This window comes from Bos indicus, chromosome X (genome assembly GCF_029378745.1).
Source record: "Bos indicus isolate NIAB-ARS_2022 breed Sahiwal x Tharparkar chromosome X, NIAB-ARS_B.indTharparkar_mat_pri_1.0, whole genome shotgun sequence".
NCBI lineage: Eukaryota > Metazoa > Chordata > Mammalia > Artiodactyla > Bovidae > Bos > Bos indicus.
Window position 1 is genome coordinate 72,132,165 of NC_091789.1, and position 19,553 is coordinate 72,151,717.

At 37.2% G+C, this 19,553-nt stretch overlaps 1 protein-coding gene across 6 annotated transcripts in view; it reads left to right on the forward strand.

Annotated features, from left to right (window-relative positions):
• Positions 1–19,553, forward strand: part of CHM (CHM Rab escort protein) — a 260,470-nt gene that overhangs the window by 165,853 nt on the left and 75,064 nt on the right. For 5 of the 6 annotated variants that reach the window (XM_070785342.1, XM_070785345.1, XM_070785347.1 and 2 more), the window contains 3 exons: positions 2,340–2,417; positions 13,148–13,252; positions 14,998–15,061. In XM_070785342.1, the coding sequence (XP_070641443.1) occupies positions 2,340–2,417; positions 13,148–13,252; positions 14,998–15,061 (247 nt within the window). The remainder of the gene's footprint in view (positions 1–2,339; positions 2,418–13,147; positions 13,253–14,997; positions 15,062–19,553) is intronic. The other variant, XM_070785343.1, reaches the window with a different exon arrangement.

Genomic DNA, 19,553 nt, shown 5'->3' on the forward strand with positions numbered 1-19,553 from the left:
ATATTCCAGAAGCTTTGTCTTTTATATTTATACTTTCATCTACCTGGGATTGATTCTGTATATGGTATAAATCAATTGTCTCAAAACCACTCCTTCAGTGATCCATTCTTTCCCCACTAGTCTGTAATGCCACCTCTGTCATAATCATTTTCACATACTTATGGGTCTTATATTAAGAGACACCCTGCTGGCTCAGACAGTAAAGCATCTGCCTACGATGTCAGAGACCCACATTCAATCCCTTGGTTGGAAAGATCTCCTGGAGAAGGAAATGGCAACCCACTCCAGTATTCTTGCCTGGAAAATCCCATGGACAGAGGGACCTGGTCGGCTATAGTCCATGGGGTCACAAAGAGTCGGACATGACTGAACAACTTCACTTTCACTTTCATGGGTCTTATATTAGTTTGCTATCACTGCCATAATAAATCACCATAAACTTATTAGCTTAAAACCATGAAAGTCTGTTGTCTCACACTCCAGGGTGTCTGAAGCCTAAAATGAATAGGCTGGGCTCCTTCTGTCTTGGGGCTGTAGGAGAGAATCTGTTTCTTGTCTTTTCCAGCTTATAAAGGCCCCCTGCATTCCTTGACTTGTGACCCCCTTTTAGCAGTGGCATGACTCTGACCTCTGCTTCCATCTGCACATCTTCACTGACTTTGACCTTTCTGCTTCCTCTTTTAAGATACCTTTCTGATGACATTGCATCCATTGGGAAAATCTAGGATAATTTCTCCATCTCATGATCTTTAGTTTAATCACATCTTCAGAGTTCCTCTTGCTGTGTAAGAGAACATATCCACAGGCTCCCGAGATTAGGATGTGGACATCTGTGATGGGAGCATTATTCAGTCTACCACAGTCTTCTTCCTGGGCTTTCCATCATTCTTAATGTTTTTAATCCATCCCTTTTTAGTATACTCATTTTAACTATCTGAATAAGGTTTTGTGGGAATCTAATCCTTCTGTTTGTTATGTCTGTTAATTCTCACTCAGGATAAGATGTATTTCTTCATCTGTTGTACTGGATTATAAGCTCATCATAAGGGAACTCTGTTTTTGATAATTTCATGTAGCCTGGATTGAGGTCATATTGTTCTAGAAAGTTTTAGCAGTTGCTTCCACAAAATTTCCCAGGGTACTACTGACCCAGGTGGGGCCAGTGGTAAAGAATCAGCCTGCCAATGCAGAAGACACAAGAGACGGGGTTCGATCCCTGGGTCAGGAAGATCCCGTGATGTAGGAAGTGGCAACCCACTCCAGTATTCTTGCCTGGAAATTTCCATGGACAGAGGAGCCTAGCAGGTTAGTCTTTGGGGCCACAAAGAATCAGACACAGCTGAGCTATTGAGCACACACACTGGCACAGAGCCATTTTTCATGATGTTTTATTGGTTAGTGAGTGAAGTTGCTCAGTCACAGTTTCTCAAATCATGTAATAGTGTAATTTCAGATTTCCAGTCTATGTGAGAGAAGACCACTGGTTATAAATACAATATTGTAAAGTTAAAAAATAAAAAATAAATAAATAAAATTCAAAAAATAAATAAATAAATACAGAAGAATATACATCCTTGCAGATGGATTCTTTACCACTGAGCCATCGTGGAAACCCACACAGGGCTTTAGATAAAACAATTTAATGTTTTCTGTCTTGTAGTCACTGGATTTCCCCCCTTGATCACCTTTTCACTAAAGTGTAGTCCTTTATGGATCCAGATATTATTAGAGAATATCTCATTCTCTACTCCCTGCCTTGTTTGAATCCTAAGGCCTCTGCTTTCCCTACATGGGCATTAAAACTCCAGCCCCTAGATTCATGAGTTAGACAAACTCCTTAGACCTTCTGTAGCATTAACTCGTGTGCTTATTGCTCTGGTTTTCAGTTCCTGATTTAGTTTGTGCTTACTTTTATGGTAAGTAAAATTTCCAGAGCCTTCCCAGCTTGTTTTTCCCTTAGCATTTCTTTGTGGTCACTTCTGTTGTGGAGGGGTCTCATCCATCACCTCCTGAGGCTATTTGTAGCCTATGTACCTTAGGTAGTCAGTAGCTGGTTTGGGAGTGGGGGATAACTGAGCTTTGCTTATGGATACTTTCAGCTTGGTCACAATTCTAGGTTTTCATGTTGTATTATTAGCACTAATACCTCTGCTGCATTAAAATATTAATCTTATCTCTGAGATATCCTTAATACCATGATAGAAAGATAATAAATTATCAATATATTTTTTTTCTAAGACCAGTTACATTTATTAGGTGTTAGATATTTTAAAAAACATTATATTACCTTAATTTTCAACTCAAGAATTCTAATCCTCATTTTCCTATTCTCTTCCTAGAATGTGTGCAGTGTTTGGTGGAATCTATTGTCTTCGCCATTCAGTACAGTGCCTTGTTGTGGATAAAGAATCTGGAAAGTAAGGATGATATAAGTTACCTTCCTGTATTTACACCCCCAAGCACAAGTGAAAAATGCTAAAGTCGATTTTTAAAAAATGATTCTTCAAAGATCCTCCTTGGTATTAATAACATATCAACCTTGATTAAAAGTAATTTGTGTTTAGATCCTCCAGAACAAGGAAAATGAGTTCAGAATATAGAAACTAAATTAATTTCCCTGCAATATGACTATAACTCCTGATCATCCAAGCTCAGAAGACAAATCATTTCAGCTGCCGGGGGTAGGTGATGAGTGATGTTAGTTTTCCTTGTGGCCTTACCCCCTCTAATTGATTTTCATCAGATGACAACAAAGCCCTCTGTTATTGCATTTTTAAAAATGGATCTCACCTAAAGACTCATCAGATTAATCTCTGCTGATAATGCATGTCACTCCAAGAGAAAAGACTTTAATGATTTTTAGGTAGATTGTTGTCATAAACTATGCTGCCCTGTTATCTGAGGATGAATTCCTTTACAACCATATCAGGCCTGCAGGCTGGTTTAGGATTGAAATAAGAATGTATCTGCTTTTAAAGAAAGCTGAACATGATCTCTTTATCTGTTCATTTTTATATTTCAGTTTTATTTTTCTAGGATTTGTTATTCAGTTACTAAAATATATTCTTGTCTAAATTACACTAAGTAGTATTTTTTCTTTTTTTTATTTCTGGGCTTTACATTTAAACATAAATGGGCTAACTGCATCAAATTTTAGGAGCTGTTTAAATTGCTATGTATTTTTCTTTTTCTAAGTATTTACTGATCCATATCTCTTGTATGACTGTTTTTAGGGATACATAAAGAAGTAGTATTGTTCAGGTCATAAAATACCTTAATATCTGGACCTAGAATCTTAAAAATATAAAATTTAAGCTGTTTTTTTCATTTTACAATAATTTTATATAGTCCAAGTAGCATAAAGTGTTAATTTCTCATAGGCCAGCTATAGTGTCATAACTAGTATTTTGAGATATGGTGGAGAACAAATTCAACTAGAATATGTAATATTTAGACAAGGAAAGTAATTATTTAGTATAAGATAAAATAGACATATGGTTTAAATGCATATAATTATCTTTAGCACTTTAACAGAAAGGTACTACATAAGTGAAACATTAATAATCTACAGTGAAAAATCTACCCCACAGGCCCGAGATATATTGATATGTGAGGGCTCTCTGGAGGTTCATGACGGAATAGTTTTCTTTATGATTCTTAGAGTCATTTTCCCTTATGCATTCATTTTGAAGCATGAGTATGTATCCATGATGGAAAGCTAGATAATGAATTGCTTGTTTGGTGCTTATTTACTTAGATCCTTTTACGTTTTGGAGGCCTCATTCCAGTCCTACATGTTACTCTTAGTGACATGAAGAATTCGCATGGCTCGTGATTGTTATTTTTCTTAAAGGATCTGTTAGGACAGTAAAAAGCATCTGTTGCACTAAAGGCTGCATTTACCTTAACTTTGACTTAGTTTTTATTACAAACTCTAAATAGAGGAACTCTTCTTTGTGGTCTGCTGCAGATCTTGGACTGCAACAGATAGCTGAGGGCTCAGGCTCTAAAGACCAAAGTTTGGTAGTTTTCAAATTTTAATGTGTCTGTAAATCACTAGGTAATAGGTAAACATGTAAAACAAAATGCCCATTTCTGTGCCTCATGCTGGCAGAGTAAAATTGGATAATATGCTTAGAGTGAAGCCAGGAAATTGGCAATTTTAAGGAACACCTCCAGCTGAATATTATGTAGGTACTCCTTAGATGAAACTTAGAAACACTTATCTGTAAGGTAAAATTCAAGATTTAGCCACTGGTACTATGTTCCATGATGGACTAGGCACTCTAGGTCTTAATTCATTTCTTTTTTATCTGTGTACAAAGATCTTAAACATAATAATTATTCTTTAACAACTCTTAAGGCATGCAATGGTCAGGTAACCCTGGAGTAAAAGGAGACCTGGAACTCTGTCATTGCCATGAGGGACAGTGGGCAAGTCACTTGTCTCTGGGCCAGTTCCTTTGGCTATGAATTAGATGGACTCTGTGATAGATTTTGGGTCTCCTCCCAGATATGACATGCTTTAGTTGAGTTACTGAAAGTACTTAAAAAGTACTTAGTTTTTCCTTAGCACTTAGAAATAAATTATCTTAAAATGTTTTATATGCCCAAATATAGTCCATTCTCACATATTGGGTAATCTTCAGTCCAGTGAAAAATTTAAAAAAATGTTAGAACAGGTTGTATGTGTCTACTTTAATGAATATAAATGAAATTGCAAAATGGCTACTTACACTGTTTATTATTACTTTACTAGAATGTCAGTTTTCCAATGAATATCTTTTTATTGTCCATCTTGGGGTGTTTAAGATATAGCCATTTTGTATTCTGTGTATGATTCTCATATTGGAAAACTTATTCCAAGCCATAAATATTTATTTCCTTAATAGTGGGACAGTTAAAAATTTGACCTGCATTTATAATATTCATGATATGTACAGTATTCTCACTACTAAATTGCGTAAGTGATCTTTAAAAAGTTTTTTTATAAGAGACAACCAGTACTTCAAAACTGTAAATTCATACCTTCACTAAAAATCCATTGTATCAAGTTGAAGAGTCTCTATAAGCATCTAAAGCAAGTATTGACTGAAGTTGACTCAGGCTAATTTATCTTTCACAAATACTATTACTTTGTCATTCAAAATCCAATAATTGAGAGACCTACCAGTAATAGATATTTTGTCAGGATTTGAATATAAATGAGGGATAATTTTTTGAGGGAAAAACCTTGAGTTTATATTTGGGCATATCCAGCATACATTTCTTTTTAAGCAATCCAGGTTGACTCAAACAATTGTTTATTCTGAGTTTTATAGTCTTATTAATCAAGGAATTTGCAAACGTTTGCATTTGTCTCCTTATGGTTTTAGATTGTCTTGTCTCCCCTATTTTCTTGTATGGAACACTTGGCATCCTCTTTCCTCTTTGGTGTGGTTAAGAGCTACCCATGCTTCAGTTGCTTAGACCTCATGCTTAGACCTCAGAGGTCTAAGTTTATTTCCTGATCCCACAGACTAGATCAGAACCCTCTGCCAGGCCCACAACTCAGGTCCCCTCATATGATTGTAAATTCTCTATAAGAAAAGGCAGGATCTCACTGCTGTAGTATCCCCAGAATCAAGGCAGGTTCCTGTCATCCATTATACTCAATAGATTTAAGTTTAAAAAAATGAATATTAAAAATTGATGATAGCTTTATTGTGCTTTTCTTTTAACCTTTCATTGAGGAAAGCAAATAGAAGCATAAATGATCAAAGCACTGAGTTTAGCGTGGTGATTATACATCAAAGTGTTGTACAAACTTTGAGAGGAGAAATATGGAATATGTAACTAAATCCATACTTACTTTGAGCTATATCTTATTTTTCATTTTTGTTTAATGTACTCTCCTGAGATCCACTTTGACTGTGCTCTCTTGGCTATGTTATCCTTGACTCTGCTTTCTTAATTTTCAGAGGACATATATATCAGGAGTTCTTTTCTATACACTCTCATTAAATTCTAATACTGAAGCCCTCTGTTGACTGTTTTTGGAAATACTGAATGCTGTTGTTGAGCAGCTTTCTTTTCCTTTGTAGGAATGCTGACCATGTAAAACTCTTGTAAATTTGATTTCACCATTTAGCAATGCAGTATTTGATATTAGCATAGGGTATGGATGACCTTGGCCAGACATGTCTGTAACCAATAGTCAGAATCTAATTACTTCAGCTAATGTTCTTGTGAACTTCAGCTGTCTCACTTACTAGATTTCCTGCTATTACTATTTCTTGGAGATATCTTTTTTTTTTTTTCTTATGTCAGGAATAACTGTACCTTTCCCAGGTATTTGGAAGTTAATAATGAATAGTATGTTAGACTCAGGGTGAGGTGACTGATTCTTAACACCATTTTTCATTAAATAAGAAAAGCACTGAATTTCATATTTTAGTATGTCCAATTTGCAAGATGGTAGTGGTAATATTCTAGATATTTAACCTCCACCAATCACATGCTAGTTGCTATGGGAATAAAGAGATGAATAAAACATGAATCTTGCCCTTGTGTATAAAGATTACAGGCTCTAAAGTCATGTAGGCCTAGATCTGTGTTCTGGCTTCCCCACTTACTAGTTGAGTGAACTTTAGCAAGTTGTTTAACCTCTCTTTGCTTCAGTTTCTTTATCTTGAAAGTGGGACACAACAGTACCTATCTCATTTGGTTATTATGAGTATGAATTGAACAGATAAAGTGTGTAGAATCCATATAGCAAGAGCTTAGTATCTGTTAGCTAATAGTAGTTTTTAATGTAATTGGATACTTTGGAATCCCATAGAGGAGATATATTGGGAAGATCCTTCTGTGCTATGCTAAGGAGTTCAGATTATAATTAATGGTATTTCAGATTATAATGTAGTTTTTTAAATTTTTTATTGAAGAATAATTTCTTTACAGAATTTTGTTGTTTTCATCAAACCTCAACATGAATCAGCCATAGGTATACATATATCCCCTCCCTTTTGAACTTCCCTCCCCATCCCACCGCTCTAGGTTGATACAGAGCCCCTGTTTGAGTTTCCTGAGTAGTACAGCAAATTCCCATTGGCTATCTATTTTACATATGGTAATATAATTATAAATGGGTGAATAACAAGATTAGATTTGTTACTTTTACATTCCATTTCTGTAATTAGAAGTGATTTGGAAGAAGCACTGCGATGGAAAGAGATTCTTTACCTGCTAAATCAGAGATTCTGTAATTTTTGTTTCTGTTTCTGCACTATACACATATATTGAATACTTCCATCATCCATCATGTATTCAGGCATCCATGCACAGTTGTCATCTGTGTGCCAGGCACTGGTGGTATAGCACATTACAAGACAATCATGGTCTTTGTTCTCATGGAGCTTAGAGTCTACTGGGGTACATTAAAGAACAAATAAATTAATTAGATAATTATACATTGAAATCTGTTCAATATGCAGATCTGGCTCTGTCCTTCCCTATGTAAAAAGCTTCAGTGATTTTATATCACTTCAGAATGACGCATGACCCCTTTAACATGACGCGTGAGACTCTGGGGTCTGACCTTTGCCTGCCTCTGTCAGTTCATCTGTCTTCTCTCCCTATTTGGTTCCTTGTATTTCTCTTACTTGCCTCTGTTCCCCTGCAAGTCCTCAGCTTCTATTGAAATGTTCTTATTTGCTTGCTTTAACTGGTTTTAACTGCTTTAAGTTCAGTTCAGTTCAGTTGCTCAGTCGTGTCCGACTCTTTGCAACCCCATGAATTGCAGCACGCCAGGCCTCCCTGTCCATCAGCAACTCCCAGAGTTCACTCAAACTCATGTCCATCGAGTCAGTGATGCCATCCAGCCATCTCATCCTCTGTCGTCCCCTTCTCCTCCTGCCCCCAATCCCTCCCAGTATCAGAGTCTTTTCCAATGAGTCAACTCTTCACATGAGGTGGTCAAAGTACTGGAGTTTCAGCTTTAGCATCATTCCTTCCAAAGAAATCCCAGGGCTGATCTCCTTCAGAATGGACAGGTTGGATCTCCTTGCAGTCCAAGGGACTCCCAAGAGTATTCTCCAACACCACACTTCAAAAGCATCAATTCTTCGGCGCTCAGCTTTCTTCACAGTCCAACTCTCACATCCATACATGACCACAGGAAAAACCATAGCCTTGACTAGATGGACCTTTGTTGGCAAAGTAATGTCTCTGCTTGTTGGTCATAACTTTCCTCCCAAGGAATAAGTGTCTTTTAATTTCATGGCTGCAGTCACCATCTGCAGTGATTTTGGAGCCCCCAAAAATAAAGTCTGACACTGTTTCCACTGTTTCCCCATCTATTTGCCATGAAGTGATGGGACCAGATGCCATGATCTTCGTTTTCTGAATGTTGAGCTTTAAGTCAACTTTTTCACTCTCCACTTTCACTTTCATCAAGAGGCTCCTCTTCAGTTTCTGCCATAAGGGTGGTGTCATCTGCATATCTGAGGTTATTGATATTTCTCCCGGCAATCTTGATTCCAGCTTGTGCTTCTTCCAGCCCAGCGTTTCTCATAATGTACTCTGCATAGAAGTTAAATAAGCAGGGTGACACTATACAGCCTTGACGTACTCCTTTTCCTATTTGGAACCAGTCTGTTGTTCCGTGTCCAGTTCTAACTGTTGCTTCCTGACCTGCAAATAGGTTTCTCAAGAGGTAGGTCAGGTGGTCTGGTATTCCCATCTCTTTCAGGATTTTCCACAGTTTATTGTGATCCACACAGTAAAAGGCTTTGGCATAGTCAATAAAGCAGAAATAGATGTTTTTCTGGAACTCTCTTGCTTTTTTGATGATCCAGCGGATGTTGGCAATTTGATCTCTGGTTCCTCTGCCTTTTCTAAAACAAAAGCAGCTGATGTATCACTTCCTGCAAAGAACATTCCCTAATACTCTGCTGTTCCCCCCACCACCAAGCTTTCACCTCTTAGAACAGTGCTTGGTACATGGTTGTATGCCACACACATATGGCATAAATATTATTTTTAACGAACTACCAGTGTGCTAACAATCCATTCATTGTCTTATTAGATTTAACAAGAGTCTAGGGCAGTGTCAGTGGAGATGTTGAGGAAAGGCTAGTTTCAAGAAGTCTTTATAAGGTGAAATCAAGATTGAGTAGCAGATTAGATGTGGGAAAAGAGATTTCTAATCTAAGGAAAGTCTAGTAACTGCTGGTCATGCCATTAACTGGGACTGGGATTCCAAGAAGGGAAGCAGGTGAGGAACTATGAAGAATTCAGGTATGGGGCATGCTAGGTTAAAAAGGCATTTGGAGTCTATCCAGAAAAAAAGTAGATAATAGTTAAAAATATGAATACAGAGCTTGGGATTGATTACAACAAAGAGCCATAGGTTTGGAGTTATAATCATGTTTGAGACTGTTGTAGTAGATATTTACCTAATAAAAATGAGTAATAGGTGTTTTGGAATGGTTTCATCAAAAAGGTGGCATTTGAAATAATATGTTTGAGAAAGCTTGAAAGGGCATAGTGAGCAGAGGTATTATTCTGTTTTCTTCAGTTACTGGGAATCTTCTAATTCCTTTAATTAATGTATTTTTCTTTTAATGATTTCATGTGTGATTTATGTATTCCTTATAAAAGTAATTGGGATATTAATCTGAAGATTATAGAGAATGGATACTTGTTTTAGTATTATTTTTATCTCCTGGACCAAATTCCAGATAAAGAGTTTTCATCTTGCTGATTCTTTTCTTTCTTACCTTAATTTTGCTATTTGTGCCCTCATGTTATTGAACCAAGGACTGTATAACTGTTGTAATATAGAAAGCTCAGCTCTAGAAATGTTCTGTGTGGCTTCACTGATTCTTATGATCAGCTTGGTTGTTGCGCCCTGTAACTGGGAACTCCTATCATGTTCCTCCTCAATTTACTATTTATGGGGCTCAGCAAGGTCCTCAACTAAATCCAGAATGCTGTTAATCTTTAATGGCTTCCTCAAGTTCATGTTGCAGGGGTGAACAGAGGCTATTTTAAGGTCTCATTTTGTTGTTTTCTGTTACTTGAATGTCATAATTTTTTATATTAATCTTTATAATACAAAGTCTAAGTCTAGGTCCCAAATCTATATTTCCTTCCTCATTGTTCTCCCAATTAGGCCTAATATATGATAGTAAGTATCTGAGGGGAAAACAAATCTTATCACTTACTTAAATGTGTCTTGGTTTGAACAGCTTTGCTCAGGCCTAGAGCCTTAGAACTTTAGCATGAGACTATCAGGTAAGTTGTATTGTTATCATCTATCTGGCTGACTAGGCATATATGACTGTCACCTCAATTTCTGCAGAAATCAGTGTTTTTTTCCTATAGCAATAATCTTGAATTTCCACCTAGGATAGCATAAAGATACAACAGTAGCTGTGACACACTCCATGGTGATTCTTCCCTGGGATTTGGGAGCTTATCAGAATCTCCAGGGGTACTTATAATTTGAAAAAGTCCCCCAGGTGTGATTCTGATTTGCTTCCTTCTCCTTCTCCTCCTCCTGTGAGAATCACTTTTTAATCCAGAAGCGTCAGCATAGATAGGCACATTTATTGGCATATTATCCTTGCATAGTTGAGCTCTCCAGTCTCCATACCCATCCTTCTGTTCTGAGTGATCCCCAGTAGTGTTAATACCATAACTTCTGAAATCACTGTCTGCCTTTTACCAAAGCTGTAGCTATCATGAAAGCAGCCCAGTTAGTATTTGGAAACCTACAAGCAAGGAGGTCTCCACAAGCTTCAGGGCCAGGTTTAATTATGCGGTTTACTTAAATGGGAGCCCTTTGCAAAGACTTAGATTGGAGTCCAAGGTTTACACTAACATCACTCCCTCTTCCAATTTGATTCCAACATTTTATGGTGAAAATATTAAACTCTACACCAACATGGAAAGAATTTCAGGGTGATCACCTGTATATCCACAACTTAGATTCTACAATTAACATTTCAACATGCTTGCTTAATCATATGTCTACCCAAATACTTATCCCTCTGTTCACCTATTCACCGTTTCACAGTAACTTTCACAGTAAATTCCAGATAGCAGTACAGTTTCCCCTAAATACTTCAGTATGCATATCATTAACTAGAGTTTAATATTTGTTTATAGCTTTTTCTTCTGATGTAAAATTTACATGTGGTAAAGTACCCAAATCTTAAGTGTTCATTACCTGAGTGTTGACAAATGATAAATCTGTATAACCTGAATCCTTGTCAAAATACAGAAGATTTTAACAGCCTCTTTTTTTCTGCCCAGATTATTCCCTCTTGACTTTCTATAGTCTCTGAGTTAAAGGTAAGAAAGAGGCTTGTCAGTGTTTCCAGGACAAATAGGGATTGAAGCTTCATGATGGATCAACAGATTTCTCTTTTCCCTTGCCAAAGTACCTTGTGTTTTAAATTGTATATGAATGTTTTAAAACAGAAGACTTGAAGGAATTCTCTGGCAGTCCAGTGGTTAGGGTTTGCAGTTTTCACAGCAGGGGCCCTGGTTCGATCCCTGCTTGGGGAACTAAGATCTCACAAGCCACATGTCATGGTCCAGAAAAAGAAAAAAAAAAATTAATAAAAACATAAACCAGGAGACTAACTTGCCTTTCTGATTTTAAGTACTTATTTTTTAAAATAGATAGAAATACTTTAGTTAATTAAGTATTTTATAAAGCAGGAGCTCTAGTTTGATGAAATGTGAGGCGATATGCATAGAAATATAACTGAGGAAGAGAAAGGAAGTAGAAGTTATATGGGAAAAAAATCACATAAATATTGATATATTTATTAATATGTAGTCAATTGATTAAAAATATATATGTATCTAACATCACAAGATATAGTTTAGCCTGATGGCAGTGTCATGCCATTTATTTAAGAATATCAGCATATCATAATCTGCCTTTATTAAAATACGCATTAAATTCCTTTCACTATTGGTCTTGGGTATTTGTCATTTTACTGTTAATGCCTTTATGCCTGGCAAATAGCTCTTTTTAAAAAATAGCTCTTATTTAGGGTAGCATATTTTAATTTATGCTAATATATTTAAAATATGACATCAGTTTGAAATTACTTGTTTGCATTTTATGAGGAGTAACACATAAGTGTTTTTCAAATAAAATAATTCTAGTCTCAAAAGGAAAGCTATGACAAAGTAAATTGTGTTATTTCCATAATAAAAATATATAGGAAACATGCAGACATTTGCATATAGTTCCTGAAATATTGCATACTGTCTTTGTCAGTGCTGGTAAATCCATTTCAAGGATGTTGCCCTTAGTCCATTAGTTTGGATAATGAACCCTATAAAGTACATTTATAACTTGTGGCACTGAAAGGAGATGGATTCTAATATTCATCGTTTTATCTAGACACATTGAGAGAAGGTCAATGGAGGGTTCTATATGATTCATTGTCCCAACACATTTCAGATGACAGAGACCTGATAATGTCCATGCATAAGTGTTTTCTTTATTTGAAAACAGCACTTGAAAGAAATCTTTCTATGATCATCCTTTGAAGTAAAGTGGAAACAGATATTAAAAAAGCTCTATCCCTCCCCCCGTTTTTTTTGGTTTAAAACATTATCACACTTGTTGCAAAATAGCTATTCTTGAACAAAAGAGAAAGCGACACTTAACAGAAAAACAAGCCTTTAGTGGCTTTATTAGGCTGTAAATAGTGGCTTTATTAGGCTGTAAATAATATAACAAGATACTTAATCAACTTTTCCTCCCCCTTTTCTTAGATCTGTTAAGAAAAAAAAAAAGCCTATTTTCTAAACAAAGAAAAATCTTCTATGTTCCTAAACATTAGAAAAGCTTATAGCATAATAGTTGTCCTAACTTTCCTCTTACTATTAATAGCATTCAAAATAAATATTTAAGTTCTAGTCCACACTTAATAGTTTAAAATAATTCAAAATAGCAACAAGAATATATATTCTGCAGTTTGGTTTAAGTTTTGTGTCAAAAATGTGTACTTGTGGGCAATTTTAAAATCTTCTCACAAATTAATTTTAGATTCAGGATTGGTAGCTAGCTGATTCTGTTTGTTTTCTTTATTATGTAATCATCAATGAAAACTTTTTTCTTTGCTTATCTTCTTTGTAGATGTAAAGCAATCATAGATCAGTATGGTCAGAGAATAATCTCTAAGCATTTCCTTGTGGAAGACAGTTATTTGTCTGAGAACACATGTGCACATGTGCAATACAGGTAAGGCACCCCTCCAGCCACTCTGCAAGGGAAGGTGAAACTTAGGGAAATTCATCTGTGTGGTTACATTGACAATTCTGTATGATTCTGTACTTCAAGTAAGATGCAAATGTATACCAAACAAAAGATATATTCAGTGTGTTACCACTGTTTTCTTATAAGGTCTGGTTTGAGGGGAATCTAGCCTAATGTTGACTCCATTGCATTAGCTGGGATCTGTCTGCAGGTCACACATCCTCCTTTGCTGAGCCAAGAAAAGATTAAAGCAGAACTTGACTTGGTTTGGGGAGGTGACACTTTTATCATGACTTAAATCTTTCAATGAAACTAGACCACTTTCTAACACCATACACAAAAATAAACTCAAAATGGATTAAAGATCTAAACGTAAGACCAGAAACTATAAAACTCCTAGAGGAGAACATAGGCAAAACACTCTCTGACATACATCACAGCAGGATCCTCTATGACCCACCTCCCAGAATATTGGAAATAAAAGCAAAAATAAACAAATGGGACCTAATTAACCTTAAAAGCTTCTGCACATCAAAGGAAACTATTAGCAAGGTGAAAAGACAGCCTTCAGAATGGGAGAAAATAATAGCAAATGAAGCAACTGACAAACAACTAATCTCAAAAATATACAAGCACCTCCTACAGCTCAACTCCAGAAAAATAAATGACCCAATCAAAAAATGGGCCAAAGAACTAAATAGACATTTCTCCAAAGAAGACATACAGATGGCTAACAAACACATGAAAAGATGCTCAACATCACTCATTATCAGAGAAATGCAAATCAAAACCACTATGAGGTACCATTTCACACCAGTCAGAATGGCTGCGATCCAAAAGTCTACAAATAATAAGTGCTGGAGAGGGTGTGGAGAAAAGGGAACCCTCTTACACTGTTGGTGGGAATGCAAACTAGTATAGCCACTATGGAGAACAGTGTGGAGATTCCTTAAAAAACTGGAAATAGAACTGCCTTATGATCCAGCAATCCCACTGCTAGGCATACACACTGAGGAAACCAGAAGGGAAAGAGACACGTGTACCCCAATGTTCATTGCAACACTGTTTATAATAGCCAGGACATGGAAGCAACCTAGATGTCCATCAGCAGATGAATGGATAAGAAAGCTAAGGTACATATACACAATGGAGTATTACTCAGCCATTAAAAAGAATACATTTGAATTAGTTCTAATGAGGTGGATGAATCTGGAGCCTATTATACAGAGTGAAGTAAGGCAGAAGGAAAAACACCAATACAGTATACTAATGCATATATATGGAATTTAGAAAGATGGTAACAATAACCCGGTGTACGAGACAGCAAAAGAGACACTGATGTATAGAACAGTCTTATGGACTCTGTGGGAGAGGGAGAGGGTGGGAAGATTTGGGAGAATGACATTGAAACATGTAAAATATCATGTAAGAAACGAGTTGCCAGTCCAGGTTTGATGCACGATACTGGATGCTTGGGGCTAGTGCACTGGGACGACCCAGAGAGATGGTATGGGGAGGGAGGAGGGAGGAGGGTTCAGGATGGGGAGCACATGTATACCTGTGGCGGATTCATTTTGATATTTGGCAAAACTAATACAATTATGTAAATTTTAAAAATAAAATAAAATTAAAAAAAAATCTTTCAAGCATACCTTATGGTGGTCATGTAGCTATATAAATGAGATTTATCCATGGAATCTTAGTCACTGATTAACTTTTCTGCATTACAGGCAGATCTCCAGGGCAATCTTGATTACAGATAGATCTGTTCTCAAAACAGATTCAGATCAACAGGTAATTCTAGTCCTGTACTCGTTGGTAACATGTTGCTAACTTAATCTACATGGTAATATGTTGTAAATTAATACAGGTGAAATAAAACATATTTTAAAAATATGTGCTAATAATATATTTAATGCATTTTAAAAATACATAATGGCAATTATGTAATACTTTTGGTTTCTTAAAGATTCCCTTCCAGTGGAACAACTAATTGCTCTTATGTAACAGATTTATTCTAGGAATATTGAAATCATCCTAGTTGTTTTGTTTTTTTTTTTTTACAACTATGAAATTGAAATTATATTATTATGGGAAGAAAAGCATTTAGAAACATTTAAAAATCTTGGATAAGATGAGGATGATATGGTTAGGTAGCATCACTGACAGTGAACGTGAATTTGACCAAACTCTGGAAGATAGTGAAGGACAGGGAAGCCTGGCATGCTGCAGTCCATGGGGTTGCAAAGAGTTGGACACGACTTAGCAACTGAACAACAACAACAGCAAAAATCTTGAAGGAAAAGGCTTAATGGTAACCAGTCCTATAGCAGTGGTGGTAAGTTCAGTTAGGGGCCTCGTGTGAATGAGCATCAGCATACATTTTCAATTCAGGCTTTCCTCATCACCATGGTTCATCTTGGTACCCTCTTCCTCCTTATAACCACTGATGCTATCAGTGGAATCTTTATACCTGTGGTTTTTCCTTAATCTGAACACGTAAATTCCAAAAGAATGCCCCCTTCTCCTTCTGACAACAGTTTACGGGACTGATAAAATCAGCTTACTCAGTAAGCATGAATGTCAGATCTAGCTTGAATGCTACTGCTTAAAATAGGTTCTGAAATTTCCTTAAGTTGGAAACTTTCTATTTTATTAAACAAATATGTTAGTTTTAAGTGTGAGTGCAAATTCTTTCATTTAATCATTCAACAGAGAGTGAGTACCTTTCACATGCCAGGCAGTGTGCTAGATTCTGAGGAGATATTGCTGACCATGATAGCATCTGTCCCCTCATAGCTTGCAGTCTGTAGGATAGAGATTGTCTTTTGTTGTTTAGTCGCTAAGTCATGTTCGAGTCTTTTTCGACCCCATGGACTATAGCCCACCAGGCTCCTCTGTCCAAGGGATTCTCCAGGCAAGACTACTGCAGTGGGTTGCCATGCCCTCCTCCAGGGGATCTTCCTGACCCAAGGATCAAACCTGTGTCTCCTGCTTGGCAAGCAGATTCTTTACCACTGATTACTCCTTAAGAAAAAGGGTGTAGATCCCTCAGGGGGAATGAGACAGGCTGAGACCTGGGACCCTTTGCCGCAGTGCTTGCACCTGGACACAACTCTTCTTGATCAGCAAAATACAGAGAGACTATATGGGACTAAACTGTGTTCATACACAGTTGGGACAATTTCTGGACCCAAAAGATATAAAGAAACCAAAAAACCCAACTGCCACTTTTGAAGAGCCTGGAGCAAACACAGAGTGTTGGGAGCAAAAGCAGGGTACTGAGTATGCCCCCTGCACACAACGAAACAGAGATGGACAAGCAAAACACCTAAGCCACTTTTCTGGCCACATCTCCTGCATTGCAGGTGGATTCATTACCACCGAGCCACCAGGGAAGCCTGCGGATACAGATACAGACAGATAAATAGGAAGGACAGTTCAGCACGGCAAGTGTGAACAAGAAGTTGTAAAATCGTAGCACTCTTCATACTGTCGTATAATTGCCAGTTTACTTGTCTATCTCCCAGTAAACCATAAGCTTTGTGAATGGGTTGAAGAGTGACAGAGGCAGAAAAGTGAAGAGAGCAAAAAAGACACTTCTGTAGAAGCTAAGCTGGGAAGAGCAAGAGAGAGGACAGTGATCTCTGCTGAGGGATGTGGAAGTGAAGAGGGCATTTCTTTGAAGTGTTACAGTATATTTCAGCTGATGAGAATGGGGCCAGCAGAGGAGAGGTTGAAGATTCCCAGAAGAAAAGAAAGATAACTCATGCAGCAAGGTCCAGATAAAGGCTAGGGGAGATGGGATTCAGAGAATAGGTGAGAAACATTGTCCTTAGATGGGATATGTGACACTTTGAAATAAGAGGGTGAATGCATGAACACCTTGAGCTGCATGCACAAATTCTGGTAATTCATTTTTTATTTTTGTTCTGTGACAAATATTTTCTAATTTTCCTTTTTATGGCTTCTTAGATACACCCATCATTTAAAAATGGACATTTAATTTCCAAATACGTGTTTTGTAAATTTTATGTATTTATTCATTTATTTTTTGCTGTGCTGGGTCTTTGTTGCTGAATGTGGTCTTTCTCTAGTTGCAGTGAGTGAGGGCTACTCTCTAGTTTTGGTGCATGGGTTTTTCATTGCTGTGGCTTCTCTTGTTGTGGGCCACAGGCTCTAGGGTACAGGCTCAGTAGTTATGGTGCATGGGCTTAGTTATCCCTCAGCATGTGGAATCTTCCCAGACCAGGGATCGAACCTGTGTCCCCTGCATTGGCAGATGGATTCTTAACCACTGGACCACCAGGGAGGTCCTACATGGGTTTTTTTTTAAGTATCTTTGATATTAATTTCTTATTTTGATATTAATTTCTCATTTATTCTCTGCTTTATATCTGCTTTATTCTCTGCAATCACCATGTGTGTTTTTTCAGTCTTCTAACTATTGAGGCTTTCAATGGCTAAGTTAAAAATCTCTCTTGGTAAATGTCACATTGTGCTTAAAAATATGTGGCTTATTTCCAAATATATTTTGATATTGATTTCTGGCCTATTTTCACAGTGATAAGAGAACAGACTCTGTGATTTTAATACCTTTAGACTATAAAATTTTTGCACCTTGTTTCATGTCCCTGGATATGTTCCAGTGTCTCCTAGTTTATAGTTTGAGGGAACTTGAATAGAATTTGTATCTTGCTGTTGTGTGAAAATTGTATAAATCTTAATTATGGTGAATTAGTTCATGGTGCTTTTCCTTCTACTTTTCTGCATATTCATTTTCTTAATTTTTAAGAGTTTAATATTAAAACTCCAACCAAAAATCTTAATTTATCTACTTAAATATTTGTAATATAAAGTAGAACTGTATGTAACTTTGTATTTTCCATATCTCCTATAAATGTGTTATCATTCTTTCATAATTTAAAAAATCAAACTAACACAGAATAAAAATTTTTTAAAAAGAAAAAAAAAAAGAGTGAATCTGGGAACATTTGTAGTCTTGGGAGTTCCCATCCAATGGGTTCTATTTTATTTTAAAAATTACAAGGTGAGGTCGTCTCCTGAGAATGGGGGTGTGAGTGTGGGAATGGGTCAGAGCTCAAGGAAAGGAGTAAAATAATCACCGTGGAAAGTGACCTGTCTCATGGTCAGATGACTGGGCAGTGTTGAGGGGTACAGCTGAGTCTGGAGGTCATGGGTTTACAGTAACATTAATCTGCTCTGATCTTTTCAACTCTTTCATTCTTTTACCCCCACCCAGCCTGCTCATTGACATGTTAAGAGAGACCTACAGTTCCTTGTTCCCTCTGTTTCCTCCCAGATTACCAGCGCCTTTCTGCCCTCTTCCTTTTCCATGTCCTAGACCACATGGTAGGTCTTACGAACTGCTCTTCCTTCAAAACCTTCAATTCCCATGTAATGTTCTTCTGTACCCACAGAGGTAAGTCCCATCCCTGGATGAAGCTCAGATCTACACTTGGAACACTAAGGGCTTATTTGGAAAACTGCAACCAGATAGACTGGCACAACCACAGTGTTGGTGGCACCAACCTCATCTGGCAGAACCCTGAGTACCTACCAACAGTTAGCTCCTCACTGGCCTCAAACAGCTCCCTGTCCCCTCAGAGCTAGTCTTAAGTTTTCACTATTTTTACCCACCCTTAGCCCTCTAACTTCTCCCCCGTCACTTTGCTGAGAAAAGTAAGGACACCTCCAAAGCACAGTGGCCCTTGATCTCCTGCCTCACCATCCACAACTTACATACACAAGCATAGAGACTAATGAGGGAGCTCCCCTCCTTATCCAAGGCCAATCCCTTTTACAAGCGCCCTTGACACACACATGTGCCCACACCAACCTGTATGCCTGCTCTATCTCCTACATCTTCAGCCTCTCCCCACTATTGGTACCTTCCCCTCAACCTGTACACATGTATTAGCATTTTCTGTTCCAAAAATTAAAATAAAAAAAAACAGAAAAATGCTCTTTGTGTTTGTACTTATTTGCAGCTAATATCCAATCTCTCCCCTACCCTTACAATATTTTTGAGATGGTATCTCTGCTTGCTGCCTCCAGCTCCTTACTTCTCATTATTTCTAGACCAACCTGGCTTCTACCTTCGTATTTTATTAATAACTTCATACTAGTCAGGACCACAGGACATTTTTGGGTTTTGTTTCCTAAGTATTTTCTGGTATGTTTGACAGTGTTGACAATTCCCTTTCTCTTGAAACTCTACTCCTTTGGCTATCATGACACTTTGTTCTCCTGGTTCTCCTCATAA